Below are 17,924 nucleotides of genomic sequence, written 5' to 3' on the forward strand. Positions count from 1 at the left end.
TTTTTATACTATTTTTAAATATTTTTTATCTTTTAAAATTTTAAATTTTATTAGTACAATAATATAAAAATTATTTTTAAAAATATTTATTAATTAATTTTAGTATTATATAACTTAATACTATAATTGATATTATTATTTTTAAAATTAGAATTTTATTATATAATTAAAAATTAATTTATTATTAAATATAATATTAAAAATATAATTTAAGAGGTTATTTCTTGGAATTAAAATTATTATCTAATTGAAAAATTAAATTATTAGTTAATATAATATTAAAATATAATTAATATGTTATTTTTTAGAATAGAATTAGTATCATTTTCTGAGTAGGAAACTATTTATTAGTTAACATAATATTAAAATATAATTAATATGTTATTTTTTAAGATGAATTAGTATCATTATCTGATTTGGAAACTATTTATCAGTTAATATAATACTAAAATATAATAAATATACTATTTTTTAATATTAGAATCAATGTTTAATTAGAAATATAACTTATTAATCAATAAATTACAGAAAAAACTACAAAATTATATACATAAGTTTGAATTCTATGGTTCAAAAATAGTACACGTGTCAAAATAAAAATTATACGTGTTAAAAATTAAGCACACATGTTAAAAAAATTTAAGTCTCAAAATTTATATATATATATATATATATATATATATATATAATTTATTAATTAATAAATTAATAGAAAAATTATAAAATTATACATATATTTGAGTACCATGTTATAGGAAATCATTATTTTAGCAACCATACATTCCAATAACTAATGTGTTCTAAAACCCAAAGATATTCTAAAGTGAAGTTAGAAAAAATTAGTTATAACAATAAAACTAGCACTTGAATTCAACTCCAAATGCTACAAATCACATGTGATTTGGTAAATTAAGAATCAAACACAAGATTTTGGTTAGAGAACGCCACAAATTAAAAAAATAGTTTAATAAGTTCAAAGTTCATATAAAAACTTAAGCAAAAATACTCACAAATAACAAATAAAAATTATCATTCATCAATTGATTGTTCACAAATAAATTTGGCTTTGTTATTTATAGCCAAAACAAGATAAAGAATCTTAAATGGATGTTATTTGAGCTCTCCTACGTTTTTTCCTTTAATCCCCATTAAAGCTCATTAAAAATAGTTGTTTTTATATTGATTGCATTCATTTTATAACTTCCAAATGATAACTCATCATGTGCACTCAGATGTAATTTCATATGATAACCATACACAACACACATATAACTCACACTTAATAAAATAAACCCTCACTAAATAAAGTTAAACGAAAATAATTACTTAAGCTAAAACTCAAAAAGATAAGAACCAAATAGATATGAATTAAGCCCAATAGCCTAATCATGGTTGAACGACTTTTATTCTTTAAAATGGGGTGAATGTCTCGTTATAAAGTTGAATTATTATCTTCATACATGAGTTGCATTTCCAATTTGCCCCTTTTATACATGTCTTTGCAATGGAACCTCATGGCAGCCTTGATTCATATCTTCATGTGTCAAAAATAAATACACATGTCAAAATAAATAAATACACATGTTAAAACAAAAATTCTATGTGTCAAAAATTAAACACATGTCAAAAAAATTTTAACTCTAAAAATTAATCTATATATATATAAATTGAAACTTAAATTTGTTTTTAATAAAATTTTATAATTTTGAAATTAGAAAATTGAAATTTAATTTTAAGTAATATTTATATTAACGAATAAATAATTTTTCTGTTATTTCCATCCCAAAAATGTAATCCACTATGATTCTACCTATAGATTAGGAAAGTTAGTCTATAACCATTGATACTATTAATTTTTGCCATTTCTATTAAAATATCTTTATTATATATTTTTAAACTCCGATCCATTAATTTTATTAAAGTTTTCAACTCATTTATTGTTATTATAGCCTTAACCATTGAAATTCAAATAAAAAGATCTAAAATTATATTTTGATAAGTTTAAAGCAACAAAGTTGTAATTTAATTTTGGATGATAATATTTATGATAACAAATGAGTGGCATGTTACCATTAGCTATTCAACTAATAAATTAAAAAAACTATAATTTAGTATGTGAAAAAATAACTATCTTTTTAAAATAGAAGGATTATTAATATTTTTGTTTCAGATAAAGTTAAATATATTAACTATAGAAGAAATACAAAGCATATTCACAAATATAATTGATTTGGTTAGGATTTATAAATTTTTTTACAAATTTAAAAATTTATGTGGAATTAATTATAGCTAAACTAAATTTTATTAAAATAGTTAGAATTTTTAAATAAATTATACACTAATTATTAATATATTTTATAATACTACAATATTTTTTTTCAGTTTTATCATTTTTATTATACTTTTTTTCGTGTATTTTTATTAAATGAAATAAATTTTTTATTGAATTTCAGCCAAAAATGGCATTAAAAAATCTGACCGGAACTAATAATAAGAATCATTTTTAATAAATAAAAATTAAGGAGAACAAGAGAAATTATAATTACGGAGAAATTGAGACGAATATAGTAATATAATAAATTATAAATTTTTAGTAGAAGTAATAAATAAAAGAGATCAATTTATAAAGAAAATATTTAAAAGGAGTGTTGAGAAGGGAGTGTAGTTAATATATTTGGATATTTTCCATCAATTGATTAGGTCGTTTTCCAATGTCCCATTTCGACTTGTAGCTTAAGTCCCTCCTGAGGTAACAGAACCCCGTCGTTGTTAACATTTGACTTATGAACCAACAATGACATATATAGTAGAAATAGCCATTAAATCTAAAATTAGATAATAAAAAAAAAAGAAAAAGAAGTCAATTTCCATTTAAACAATTAAAATGAATCACAGAAAAACCATCTAATAGATCACAAAATACAATCTGATAATTATCTACTTTGTTATTTGTTTTTCTTCACTCAATTTTCGAGTTACTTTTACTTCAATTTTGATAGGATTTGAGTAAAATCGTATTAGAATTCATGTGGAATCCAAAACCTTATTGTATTGTAATACATAAAAAGATTGTCCATAAAATAATTAACTAAAAAGTAATTTTTATTTTTAGATTAATAAAATTTAATTTTTTAAGTTTAATGCAAAATCGTGTCATATTACCATCAGATTAAGGTATTAGATTTACAAGTAAAGTAACTTGTTAATTCATTGCGTAAACAAACTGGGATCTTTAGAAATGTTCCTAATAATGTTAAAAAAGCAAGAGCACAACAGGGACAGCCTGAACTGAAGTACCCATTAATATTTTGGGGTCTTCCACCTCATGAAATCTTCAATGTTAAATGTCGAAAGAATAATTAAAAAAGAAATTGTTGGAAAACTCATTAATTATGTAATATTGGTTCAAAAAACGAGCATCTCTAATTTAAACTCTTTTTCTCTTTTTTCCTTTTCAAGAAAAGAAAAAAGAGAAAGAAATGGTGATTGAGGAAACTATGGACCATAGAAGAGAATGGGTATATTTGATGAACAGATGGAAATGATTAGGACCCATTAGAGGCAGATGACCTCAACAATTTGAGTTCTTAAAGGAGTTTTTAGGGCAGTAAGTGGATCCAAGAAAAAGCCGAAGTTAATGGCAAGGGGCCATCCTTTCAGTTCATACGAAGGGTGTCCCTATTGAAGCATCAATGGAAGGCAATACTCAGAAAATATTTTATGGGCTCCACTTCGAATCCTCTTGGTATGACTCTGACTCATCTAGTTTGGTGAGAACCGACATTTAATTTTATTTTTTACATATATAATTTTGCATTGAAAAATTGAAAAACTAAAAAAAAAAAATCATTTATCTTTAAATAAACGAAAAAATATATTTCATAATTTTTCTAACTTAAAAAGATAAATATTTTATTATAAAATCATATAATAAAATAAAAAATTGACAAAAGATCAATACCTAGCATATATCATTATAATTATTTTCTTAAATTCAGTATATAAATAATATCATGTTCATCCAATAAGTAATGTATTTTTATCGCTAAAATTAATTTTTATATATGATTTTTATTAACTATATGAATACGAGCGGCATATGAAATTTTATAAGTATAATTAGGTTAATGAATTTATGACATCCATAAATTTAAATTACTGAGTGATATAATTCGCATGACATAGTTAAAATTGAACTAAAATTAGCGAACCAACTGTTTGGATTGTAGTTTTCTTTATAATAACAGATTTGTTGTTTAAAAAAAAAAATTAATGAAGCAAAACATGAAATTAAGAGGTCAAATTACCTAAATTATTAGGCTTTTCCTAATTCACTCAAATAATAAAATGTTCTAAACATGTGAAAAAACCTAAAGACTTTAATTTTCTTATAAATGACTCGAGACTGATTAAGCCATTTGATTTTGAGGTTAATACGATCAATTTGGACTCTACCTTTTTAATTTGATTTTGACATGGAATGCACATTGGCCATCAATTACAATGAATAATGACTCTTTTTTTCTAGAAGGGACTTGCAGAGAGAGTTGGCCTTGTTACATGGCTTTTGTACTCATTTTTATTTCTTTATAAACTCTTACTTTTTTTCTTATTTCCGTCACTATCTTAGGCTCTTAGCTGTCCATTGTTTTCACCTTTTTAATTTTGGAAATCAATTTTCTTTTTCCTTTGAAAATGATGGAATAGTCAGGAGAATTTCTTAGACGTTTTCAAAGATTTCTATTTCCTTTCCCCCTTCTTAAATCTTTAACATAAATATTTTGAAGATTGATGAATTAATATTCGTACTTGCTTTCTTATTCATATCTTGAAATCATCTTTTAGGAAAAGGCATAAGTTTTTGAATTTGAATACAATTTCGTTCTGAAAATGGTTTTCAAGAAGAAAGAAAAGGCGTACACATTTTTCATTTTTCATTTTAAATTTTCTTACTAACAAAAGCCATCAAGAATTTTATAGAAACTAAATTATTGATGTACGGAAAGCACAGAATTGGGAAACAATAAACTGTAAAGATGCCAACCCAAAGCTATTTAATTAATACACGTCATATATTGAATTCTTTTTAAAATCTCAAAATAGACAATATAAAAAAAATTACTATTTATTTTTAACCATCGGATTTTAAAATTAAAATTAAAATAGCGCGAAAACCTGTAGCATAGCTTTTATATTAATTTTTTTTTTGTAAATGAATTTTTTATCCGTTGTTAATATATTTGTTATTCATACATAATTATAATAAAAATTTATTTTTCATTCAATTATTTAATATGCTATTTGAATTTTTTGAATTTTGAGAAATATCAGTTTAAATTGTAGTATAGTATTTTATGTTTTTGTTTGACAGTATAGAAGGTCTCAATCCAATCCTTCCTTCGCTTGAAGTTGAAGTTTACTTTTTAAGAAATTATGAGAGTAGAAAAAAGAAATAAAGATAAAACTAAAAATAAAAAATTAAGAAATGATTAAGCACACATGTCTTTTGTCCATCAACGTGACCCCCACGCTCAGTAGTGTCTGGTGGCGACCATCATTTTTATGGAATATATATTCATAAAAAAATAAAAATAAAAATAATATTATTATTTTTTTCTAATTTTTTTAAAAGAAAAATTCGAAGTGGGGAGGATCATTGTAGAGTGTGGTAGGGGATTCTTTTTGCTGGGAATTGTCGTTGCATGTGCCTTGGATGCGTTTCGAACATAAATTTGAACATCTAAGAGCTATCAATTTAAAAATGAATATATATATATATATTGCTTTTGTTAACGAAATTTAAACTGAAGAAGGATACTCTATTTAACTTGCAAAGCGGGATCAATGAATATTTGATTTTAAATTTAAATCTGGCCTGCATTATCAACCAATATTAATTGAATCTATTACTTTTACTATAAAAGTTAAAAAGATATTATTATATTTATATGGGCTTCAAGTATTAGTAAAAAGCATAAAATAAAAAAAGTATTGTAAAATAAAAATTAAGAATAAAATAAATAAAAAGAAAAAAAAGACTATTATATATATATATATATATATATGTATGTATCGTTTCATGGATCGTAACACCTATTAGATAAAGTTCTATTACATTAAAAAATTTATTCATAGACCGAGAGAAGAAATTGAATTGTTTGTGATTAGTAGGGGTTAAATGCGCCGCTGGTACCAAACCTTTGCACTTTTTTTCAAATGGTACCAAACCTTTAATTTGTTTCTTTTTGATACCACTCCTATTATTTCTGTATCTTCCGCCAGTACCAAAGAGGAATCCGACACTTATTTGTTGATGTGGCTGCCGGATTTATGAATGATAACACACCACTTACCACATCTGTTGCTGGCCCAGCAACTTAATCCTAGTCAGCAATTAACTAGTTATCCAACTCAGCAACTAACAACATCTAGTTTTTATTCCCAATTTATAACCTTAAACCCCAAATAAATAACCCTAAATCAGAAAAATTCTCAATTTATGAAATCTAGTTTTTATTATATCGATCGATTTACTTTCTCTAATAATCGATTTTGTAGCTTCCTTGTTCTTTATCGTGTCGAATAAATAGAGCAAGAAACAACTGAAAGTGTGTTTAGTGTTGGAGTTGAGCCACCGATCTATATGTGCATGGTGACTTCGTCTCTCGAACTGAAAGTGAAGCTTTGCCAAAAACAACTGAAAGTGAAGCTTCGTCTCTCGAACATAAAGGAAATCCGGGAGCAAGTTTGGTTATGCTCTGTTATAGTAAGTTTTGGAGATGTTGTCTTAGCTTACATTGATATGTTTTGAGTTGTAATGAAGAACCTTTTTCATGTACATATTCTTCATTTGTCATTTTATTAACTTTAAAATGGAAAGTGGTGAATCTGACCTTACAACTGAGCTGCTGAATGAGTACAAGAATGGATTAGTTTGCTAAATTCAAAGCTGCAGAAAATGAAAGAAGAAAGATGGAGCATGAAGTGCAGAATGGAGTGTCTAAGCTTGACTGTTATGGTATGGCTAGGATTGTTATTTAGAATATATAGCTTTACTTAAAGATGTACTTTGGATACAAGTATTTACAACTACTGTTACTTATATAATTTACTGATGAATGAATGAAATGATAAATGAGTATTTGGTCTTTACAATAGTTGATTAATATTGCTTCATTTGAATGTTACTGTTATGATAAATATGCACAAATATGTCCTATTGAGTGAAAATAATTGTACTCTGTAGATTACTTTAAATAATGAAATGTTTAAACAAAAAGTGAATGGATGTGGAAATTCTGTCCACATGAACCCTACACCCAAGGCTGTCAAAAGCCATTACAAAAAACGAAATTCTGTCAAAAGACCACATATTAGGTCCACACATATATTAATATATTAATAAAACAACAACCAAAATAAACGTTATTTTTTTACGATTTCCAATTGTAATTCCTTTGTTCTTTGCATTTCCTGGAGGCACCCAAGCTCTCTTCTTTGTTGAAACACTTCCATCAATCTTCTGTTTTTCTTTGTCTTGTTTTGTTATTGTGGTAACTCCTTCAGCCCCAACATCTTTGCTCAACAACCCTAGGGGTTTGAAAGTTTTTTTTCCCTTAGCTTCAGTTTCTCCTTTCTGTGTTTGTGAAAGTCTTCCAAAGGCCAGATTTGGTGGCAGCTCACTCAACAAATCATTAATGCTTTTACTCTTCTTGCTGGTAGGTTTTAAAGGTGATGTAGTAGAGTGAACTGCAGGTTTTTCTGATTCTTTTGTTGATGATGTTACATTGAATAACTGTATAATAAAGTCTCAAGTTAGCATACAGTTGACATTACTGAATAAATATTAGAGGTGACATATTACTTACCTGTGACAATGGTATTAGCGGTGACAAATTATCAAATGTTAAAGCTGTCCCTAAAGGAGCTGTGTCTGTAGGAGCTACATGATCAAGTTGGTCATCTACATTCTGTGCAGCAGTAGTTGCAACATTTGATTCCTTTTCCTTTTGCTGTTTTTTTGTCTTCCTCTTCACCTACAATAAGAAAGAAAGAAATTGAAGGGGTATTATATACCAATTGGATATAAGTAACCAATGTTAGGTATCAATTGGATATAAATTACCTATATTTGGTACCAATTGGATATAATTATCCAATGTTTGGTACCAATTTGATATAGTTTGGTACCATTTGGATATAAAAGAACACAGTTTGGTACCAATTCAATATACTTACAGGCATAAGTAAATGAGAAGAATGACATACTTACAGGCAGTTTCTCCCTCCTTGTAGAAGCACCAGCACCATGAAACCTCTTGTTGTGGCCCTTAGCACCACAAACTGTGCATGTCATCACAGAGCCCTTCTTGGTGACCTTACCATTTCTGATCAGACTTTCCATCTCTTCTTTCTCTAATCTTCTCTTTCTAGCAGGTCTGCTTTTTCTAGATTTTATTGGTTTGGAGGGTAAGACTGGTGGGGTAGTTGCCTGGGCCAAAATTCTTTACTGGTGGTTGGGTTAATCAAATGGCTATAGCATTTTAGGTATGTTTCAACCTTGCAGAAGTCATGTATATAAAATTCAGGATTCTCATTGTTATACCAAATTGCACATATAGCATGACAACAAGGTATTCCAGTTAGATCCCACCTCCTACATGTGCATGTCATTTCTTGTTTGTCAACTACAAACTGTCCCCCTGGGCCAACCACTTGAAATCTGTCACCTTCAGACCACTCTGTTGTAAACATCCAGCAAAATTCTTTGCATTTTTCTAGTTTTTTCAATATCTTAGGGCGGTAAGCAGATGCCACTCTTTTCATGGCATCCCTGTTCTTATATATCCTCTTCATTAATTTTGTTCTTATAACCTCATTCATAGCTATCACACCCTTGCTTCTAGTATCTAAGATAAAATTGTTCAAACACTCACATAAGTTGTTTAACAACATGTCACACTTAGCATCAGTCCTAAAATGAGATCTAGACCAATGATGAGGAGGGATGCTATTCATGTAATTATGTCCTTGATGTGATGCTGCTGCAAACTTCTCTATTATCCTTTGAAAAATCTGGACATAACTTGCCTTAACAGCACCCCACACAAGTTCTTTTAACCCTAGACTATTAAATTTCTTCCTAAAATTATATGCATATGTCTAACACAAAATCTATGTTCAGAATTAGGGAAAAGTTCTTCAATGGCAGGAATAAGACCTTATTCCAAAAGAACAACATATAATTAATACCATTATGCCAAAATATATGAAGGAATAGAAAAGCAAATTGTGAAGAGTATTTACCTTCTGCCTGTCAGTCATAAACACCCATTGATAACTGTTTGTTATCCCCACATCTTGAGCCAGCAGCTCCAAAAACTATTTCTAGTTCTCCTTGTTTTCTTTTTGCACAACACACAATGCAACTGGATAGATGCAGTCATTTGCATCTAAACCAACAGCTGTGAGAAGCTGTCCTCCAAATACTCCTTTCAGCCAACAACCATCCAAAGATATGAAAGGCCTACAAAACTTAAATCATCCCCTCAATGCAGCAAAGCACATATACATTTGATTAAAAACACCTTCATTCAAACCAAAAACTATTGTGCTTCCTAGATTACTTCTCAAGAGTTCTAGCTTATAATCATGAAGGCTAGAAAGCTACTCTGTCTCATCACCATTGATAAATGTCAAAGCAGTATTTCTTCCTCTCCATGCTTTCAGTCTGGACACTTCAACACCACAATCTTCTTTTACAGCTTGTATGATCCCTTGAATTGCCCAACTGGGATCAGCTCTGAACCTTTCAACATAATGTTCAGCTATCCAATTGGCATTAACATGCCTATTGTATGCCTCTCTTGAACAGTTGTGGATGAAATTGGCTGACTTTATCTGCATTGTTTGTTTGTCTGAGTTCAGTAGGTAGGCCCAAATGAAAAACTGGCATCCTTTCTTGCATTTTGCCTTGCATTTCTGCCTTGAATTTGGCCCAAATATAACCTGATTTCTACTTTTGATTGATGACAACATCCTTGAATTGTTTGAAGGAACTGAAGAGCATTCCAATCTTGAAGTAGGGATTTGCCATGTCAGTCTCCTCATTAAACACAGGCCATCTTTGCTTCCTTGATTTTGCATCGCTGTCTTCAGATGAGGAGCATGACAACATCTCATCTGATGGACCATAAACTGTGGCATCTGTCTCTTCAGAGAGCTCCTTAGCAGGTTGCCTAGCACTTCTAGAACCAGATAGTCTGTCCCTCTCAAGCTCCTTATCAACAAACTCATCAAACATGGCATCATCATTAGCATCTTCATCCCTCAGGTCATAATCAGAGTCCACAAACTCAGTGTCCTCTGAATCTGCATCATTATCCTTACAGCTTTCATCATCCTTATTTTTCACAGCCTCCTCCCCAGCTTCTGCCCTAGCTTCTGCCCAGCTTCTTCCCTAGCCTTTTCTTTTGTTTCACACTTATCCATGCTAAATATATGCATTAATTTAGAACCCTCCACAACCATTGCCATTTCTAAAGCATCCTTATCAATTTCAAGGCTTGTCAACCCATCACTCATACTCTTTGTAGGATCCTTCCACATAATCAGCTTTGTTTCAGGATTCATTCCTAGCTCTCTAGCCATTGAATCAATTTCTATCCTGGATATCTTATCTAAACTACAAAAATCCACAGCTCCTATATCCCATATCTTAGGTTGACCTCTACCATCAAGTCCATAATAATGCCAATACAAAGTGAAGTATTCGGAATTAGGCACTGCAAAATAAATTAATTAAACAAATGTGAAACAACCACACATAAGCAATGTTTATAAACAAACATCATCAACATTCTTTGCATTTTTAAAAAGGAATTAGGGAAAACCCTAGCCCCTGCATTCTTAACTTCCAAATAAATACAACATGCACTACTCAATAAAAGATGCAAAATAGCTTTCAAAAACCATAGAATAACTATCGGCCCGTTTGTACTTGCAGTATAGTGGTGGGTCTTCGGCTTTCTCCCTCACTCGCCAGTCGAGTGTCATTGTTCTACAATGTCGCAATGTCCAGGTACGAAGAAGAAGGTCAGAGACGAGAAACGAGAGATTCAGAGATTGTTGACAATGGAGGTGGAAGTCGAGCAGTTTGCGTTGATTTTTGAGGTTTGGTACCAATGGTTACTTTTGGGTTAGCTTAGAGGATGAAACCAATTTCATTTCAATTTCTCTCAATTTTTTAGCTCAAATTAAAGGTAATTAATTAATTGTTGACTAGGATTAAGCTGTTAAGTCAGCAACAGATGTGGCAAGTGGTGTGTTATCATTCATAAATCCGGCAGCCACATCAACAAATAAATGCCGGATTTCTCTTTGGTACTGGCGGAAGATACATAAATAATATGAGTGGTACCAAAAAGAAACAAATTAAAAGTTTGGTACCATTTGGAAAAAAGTGCGAAGGTTTGGTACCAGCGGCGCATTTAACCCTGATTAGTAGTGTGTGGTAAAAAAAAAAAGAGAAAATTTATTTTTCTTTTCATGCATGTTATGTGTGACATTTCTTTAAGTGAAAAAGTTGGTAGAATGAGTCATATTTCAAGTAAAAATAGAAATAAATCTTTATTTTTGAAGAAAAAAATGAGATAGAGGTATAATTAAAGAAGAAAAACCGAATAAGAAAAATTGAAGGAGTCAAAAAATGAAGAATGATAGAAGATAAAAAAAAAAAGAGAAAGAATCTTTACTCTTGCATGCATGCCATGTGTGACATTTCTTTAAATATTGTGGTAATTTGCATGCATACCATCATGTGTCCTTTTATTATGTCATTTACATTAGACGGTGAAATAATTTGATATGTCATGTCATATGGCATGCCATATGCAAGTTATATTTGGTTTTTGTTGTTTTTCTATTTTTTATTATATTTAATTTATCTTTTGCTACAAAATAACATTTTTATTTCAAAATATATTAATTTTATTTTTTTATTTATTTTACAACAAATCAATATTTTTATTTTAAAATATTTTTTAATTTACCTTCAATTATATTATTTTTTAATTTATTTTTATGATAAATCAACATTTTTATTTATTTTTTTCATTTTAGATATGTCTTTCTGGTATGTTGAATTTTGATTTATTTTTGTTTTTTTTGTATACCTGATCAATATTATTTCTAGGTTTGTACTTTACTTTTCTTTTTTCAGATTTATCTTCTAAAATCAATTTGGATTGATTAATCATTTATGAAACTCCTGCAAATGTGTCAATTTCATCAATATTGCTTGTAATTTGATCAAAACAAACAAATATTTGAAGAAAACTAAGCTACTTTGTGAAATTTATAATTTTATTTTAAAGATTTGGAACTAGCATTTTTTTTCTAATTTTTTTAAATGTAGTTGTCGATTTTGGTTTGAAAGTAAAATTTTATCAATCTATTTGTTTTTTATTTGATCTAGTGGATTTGTGTTGATTTATTTTTTTTATTTTTTTAGGTTTTACACTTTGTTTCACAGAATCAGGTATTTTTTATATTATTTTCAAAAATTTCCGGTATTTTTTATATTATTTTCAAAATTTCAGGAGTTTTGTAATAAATTTTGGGACACCCTATTTTTGATAGAATGTGCACCATTTTCGGTATTTGTGTAATTTTCCCAGAAGCATATCCAGCCACCTTAAACAGTCCCAAACTACTGAGGCCCATGAAACTAAACTAACTTCACATGCTTGTTCACTTGTCCCCTTGACATTCTTGTGCTGGTACAAGTAGCATTAAACTCTTGTTTATTGCATCATCCTTTTGAAGGATAAACTCCAGAAGAATAGAATCTTGGTTATCTTGCTAAAGCTTATATCCAGTACTTCCTTTGCTCTTTCTCCAGTTGCATATTTTCTGTTCATTTGGACAATTAAGATTCTAGGTTAATGTGAAGCGCGGGTGCTACAATCATCCCGGTGCTAGTTGATTCATAAGCATATACACTTCTAGGAGAACTGAACATTGCTTACGTTTACTGGTAGCATACAGTAATTGAGGGCTCTAGTTGATTGACTTCTAGTGATTCAGAGGGTGTTTGCATTCTGGATGCATTGGAAACAGAAACTTGATGAGCAATAGAGTCTCTAAAACATCTAACATCGCTATAAATTCCAGAAATATCTTATTATCCATCTGTTAAAAGGAAATGAAGTTCACACCTGATAGTCATCTAGGATGCTGGGAGCAAACCTCGAGCTTTAATTGCAGAATCTCCAGCCCTTTCAGCACCTCTTCTGAGTAGCACAATAAATTTCTTCACAAAGGAACACAAAATGTCTCAATTAAAAAGTACAATCATAATAAAGTCAAACAATAACCACAAACGTAACTCCAATATTTGGTTGTCACACAAGACTCAGAACAAGGGGAGAAGAAACAAAATAAAGCTCTTGTAATTCACATCTATAGTTATAGCAAACAAAGGTCACATCCAACAAGCATAGAGAACTTCTCCACAATTTCTCAATCATCAAATAGAGAGCAAACCAAGATAAAGTATTAGATATGAACCTGCCTTAGCATTTGAAACACAAGCCTGAGGTCATCAAGGATAAAGAAGCAGGCCCCCTGGAGAAGTTCAATGGCGTAGTTAATGTGACTGGCCTCAGACCAGAGCAACAGTGAATGATCTACTCAAATGGGAAGACAATGAGGAAAGCAAAGATAGGAGGAGGAGGAGTATATATAATATAATAGAGAAGGGAATGGGGAATCCTTGATTAAAAAATCTTGGTTTTGAAAATTTTAAGACGAGTCCAAATGTCCCCAGTTTCCAGAATCTATCTAATTCTCAGATAGATAGTCAAATCAGCAAATAGAACTTGCATGTTCCTTCATGCATTCTCAACTGACTAAGCACAGGACCTCACTTTATGAACCCTATGGAATGCTTTAGAAAACTATTGAAAGTTAATATACATTTTCTCAGTCCCTAGTTTCAATCAAACTTTGCCCTGATGGCTTGACCAGTCCTTTGCCTTCTATTTCTTTTCTCACCCTTCCTGCATCATCCCATCTTCCAGCTCTAGCATATATATTTGATAATGTCACATAATGGCCTGCACATTTAGGTTCCATGCGGATTAGCTGTTCGGCAGCCAGCCTTCCAAAGTCAAGATTTTGATAGGCTCGGCATGCAGCTAGTAAAGCTCCCCAAATGGACTTATCAGGTTCTAGAGGCATTTTGTGAATAAAAGTGACAGCATCTGCAAACTGACCAGCACGTGCTAGCATATCAACAATACAAGAATAATGTTCCATTCTAGGTGTTATTGAATAGTCTTCAGTCATGCTGCGAAAAAGTCTAAAGCCCTCATCTACAAGACCTGAATGACTACAAGCTGATAACACAGAAGTGAACGTTGTAGAATTAGGGAAAATGCCTGACAGAATCATCTCTTTCAGAAGTTTAAGTGCAGCCTGGCCATGCCCATGCATGCCAAATCCTCCAATCATTGTGTTCCATGAAACTACATCTTTGTTGGGCATGCTACAAAATATGGTATATGCAGATCTCACGCATCCACACTTGCAATACATGTGTATCACTGCATTCCAAACTGTAACAACTGAACTCAGAGTGATGCTTTTCCTGACATAGGCATGAATTGGGTTCCCATATTGTAAATCACACACAGGCAAAATGGTAGATATCGTTGTTTGATCATTCTTAATGTCCATTCTTTGCATCTCACGAAAACATTCAATGGCCTGTTTTCCCAAGTCTAGTTCAACAAAGCCAAGAATCATAGCATTCCAAGTAACAATATCAGATTTGTCCATCAGTTCAAATACATTTATAGCATCCTGAATTCTACCACATTTAGCATACATTGTGAGCAAAGCAGCACCAGCTGAACTATAAAACACAGTGTTAGTTTCCATTTTTGTCCCATAACCATGTATCTCTTTCCCACTCCTCAAAGCACCAATATGCCGGCATGAGACAAGGACACTACACAAACAATCTAAATCAGGAGAAACAACTTCTCTAATGATCATATCTTGGAATACCCTTAATGACATATCATGCTCTCCAATCTTAGAATAACTAGAGATCAAAGTGGTCCAAGAGATGATATTAGGCTGCTCAATCTGTTTAAGAACTTCCCAAGCTTCATCAAAACGCCCCATTTGACAATAGGCATCCATCAAAGTATTCCAAGTCACAACATCAGGTTCAAAACCATCTAATCTCATACAATTTAGAAGCTCCACAGCCAGATCTGCTAACCCATTTGACACGTATCCTGAAATCATCGAATTCCATGAAAACAAATCTCTCTCCTCCATTTCCTCAAAAACCAACCTAGCACTCCTAGCATTTCCACATTTCACATACATATCAATCAATGAATTGCAAACTTGCAAATTAGACTCGCACCCACAAACAATAACATCTTTATGGATCCAAATCCCTCCTTCGAACCACAACAACTGCGTACACGCTCTTAACACTTTTGGAAACACATAGTTATCAGGCAAAACGTCGCTATATTTCATGAACCCATAATTCTGCACACATTTGTCATACATTCCATGTCTCAAGTAAAACCCGAAAATCGCAGTCCAAGCATAAACATTTGGCTGCGGCATTTTATCAAACAATCTCTGCGCAGAGAACAAATGGTCACAATCTGCATACATTTGGATCAATTTGGTCAGCATAAAAGGATCCTTGCCCCACCCAGATACTGTGATTTGTTGGTGAATCTGCTTGCCTGCGTGTAGTGATTTTAAGTTGCTGCAGAGTTGAAGCATATTTATAAGAGAAACAGATTTGGGACTGATATGTAAATAGAAAAGACTCCTTTTGTTTCTCTGCCATAAACTCATTCAATTCTAATTTCTTGCAAAAATGCTCAAAAGCTAAAGTTTTTCTTTTTTTTAAGCACTCAAGTTAGAATTTTGGCGGGAGTTCGAACGGAGATTGAATTTTCTGTTGCAATAATAACGAATTGCTATATTATCAAGCTCCACATCAAACGATGTCGTTTCTTGTCACTATAGATTAAGCATTTTTGCTCGATCGTAATATCTAATTAATTATTTTACATAGTTCTCAAGAAACAAAATTAATCAATTTAATCAATCTTACCTTATAACGGAATATATAAGAATTCGCTTCTGAAAAATATCTTTCTAACAAAATAATCACCTCAAAAATTATTTTCTAATGTTTTGAATATTCATATATTTATTATTTTCTAATGTCTAACATTTTCCCTTCAATGCAATAAAAGTCAAATAGAAAAAGGAAAAAGGAAATGTTTTTTTTTTTAAATGTAATTAGAGAAGTATGGTTTTGCTGATGTTATGCCTGTGTTGTCTGCATGAGGTCATTATATACCAAATTATTTTATATATAATATAGCAAGGAATTTTATATATTCTTCTTCTAATAAGTTATAATATTAAAATTCTCTCAAAATTATTTTTAAAAATGACTGAAAATGATTGAATTAAAAAAATAACCCAAAAAGAAAAACAACATTTGGTGGGATGTCATCATAATGAGAAGAAAAATCTCTAGAATTACATTGCTGGCATTTGGGGTTGTAAGTTGCTTCACAAGTTTGAATTGTCTTTATTTATTTATTTTATATTGGCATGAAATTTCAAAAGCTTGTTGGCCAGGTTAAGGCTTTTATTTTGTTGGGTCAATCTCAAAAAAGACCAGATGTGATATACATGGGGAGATAACTTAATTATAGGAGCAATTGACTCCAATAATAATAATAATAATAATAATAAATAAATAAATAAATAAAATACTAAAATACCATATTATATAGATAAACAATAAAATCTTATTTTTTTTTCTTTCCTTAAAACTAAAGAATCACATATTTTATTTGTTTCTTTATACAATGAACAACAAAAACTAAGAACAAGACAGAGCAATTGATACCAAAATTTTCAAGTAATATCAAAATATCTAAATCGATTTTTAAGATTTGCGGCTTATTTATTTGTTAAAGATTTCTGTCAGGTCTTTTTATTTTTAGGCATTAATCCTCCCATCCTTACTTATTCTAATTTATCATATACCCTAATTGAAATTACTTCTATTCCCCAATTAAAAAGAAGTATAGATGTTTTAAATCCTATAGTAATAGATCAAATCACACATTAATTTTAGATTAAATGTATTTGAATTTTTTAGTTAAAATCACGTGTAACATGTTAAGAGATTCTATGTCACTTAAAAAGTAAATATTTACTAGTGTTAAAGTTTTAACAATTAAGTGTATAGATTCAGTAATTTCGATATTAATTAGACTGAATCTCAATTATGACAAATAAGATCTATTCTTTATAATTTATGTAACTCATACTTTAATCAATTAATTTAAATTTTATACAGTGTCAGAGTATATTTGACCCAATTTTTTTTCAATTTTTTAGCTTTATGTTTAAATATTCGATTTTAATATTATGTTTTAATTCAATTTCAAGTTTCAAATGAATGATTTTAATTTCAAGAGATAACTAAAGAGTCAAATCTCACTTACATTTAAAGGAGAGTATAAATTAAGAGACCCCGCATCACTAAAGAATAATTTTAAAGTGTTACAATCCAATGAAATAAATAACTAGTCCGAGTAATTTGGTATTAATTGAACTAAAACTCAATTATATTAATATATTCTTCATACATTCACTTTAACTCCCAATTCAATCAATTAACTCAAACAATCCTATTATTAATTATAAGGCAGGCAACACGTAATGAATAAAATTAAGATTAGCAAGATGTGTAATTCATTAGGGTAGATGTTAATACGTTACCTCTTATCAGTAATGTGAGTAAAAGGGACTGGTGTGAAGAAGTAGTTTCACCATTTCAAAGAAATTACAGTGTG

General features: G+C 30.1%; 2 protein-coding genes across 2 annotated transcripts; both read right to left on the minus strand.

The window, feature by feature from the left end:
• Nucleotides 1-7,230: 7,230 nt before the first annotated feature.
• LOC125370501 lies at nt 7,231-13,706 on the minus strand. The gene is made up of 5 exons (XM_048376277.1): nt 13,570-13,706; nt 13,218-13,312; nt 8,273-10,784; nt 7,869-8,036; nt 7,231-7,795 (listed from the first exon to the last, which is right to left on the minus strand). The coding sequence occupies exons 3-5, from the start codon at nt 8,402-8,404 to the stop codon at nt 7,391-7,393; spliced, it is 705 nt and encodes a 234-aa protein (XP_048232234.1). The 5' UTR covers nt 8,405-10,784; nt 13,218-13,312; nt 13,570-13,706; the 3' UTR covers nt 7,231-7,390.
• LOC8289482 (pentatricopeptide repeat-containing protein DOT4, chloroplastic) lies at nt 13,385-16,083 on the minus strand. The gene has a single exon (XM_025158161.2). It carries the CDS (start codon nt 15,892-15,894, stop codon nt 13,984-13,986), a length of 1,911 nt encoding a protein of 636 aa, XP_025013929.1. The 5' UTR covers nt 15,895-16,083; the 3' UTR covers nt 13,385-13,983.
• Between the last annotated feature and the right edge of the window lie 1,841 nt (nt 16,084-17,924).

This window comes from Ricinus communis, chromosome 7 (genome assembly GCF_019578655.1).
Source record: "Ricinus communis isolate WT05 ecotype wild-type chromosome 7, ASM1957865v1, whole genome shotgun sequence".
NCBI lineage: Eukaryota > Viridiplantae > Streptophyta > Magnoliopsida > Malpighiales > Euphorbiaceae > Ricinus > Ricinus communis.

Excerpts from the sequence above, each read along its gene's own strand:
- LOC125370501 (XM_048376277.1), bottom strand. The coding sequence starts at position 8,404 with ATGGAAAGTCTGATCAGAAATGGTAAGGTCACCAAGAAGGGCTCTGTG. Across the intron at positions 8,037-8,272 it reads CAAGGAGGGAGAAACTGCCT|GTGAAGAGGAAGACAAAAAA; the intron begins GTAAGTATGTCA and ends TTCTTATTGTAG. Across the intron at positions 7,796-7,868 it reads CGCTAATACCATTGTCACAG|TTATTCAATGTAACATCATC; the intron begins GTAAGTAATATG and ends TTTATTATACAG.
- LOC8289482 (XM_025158161.2), bottom strand. The coding sequence starts at position 15,894 with ATGAGTTTATGGCAGAGAAACAAAAGGAGTCTTTTCTATTTACATATC.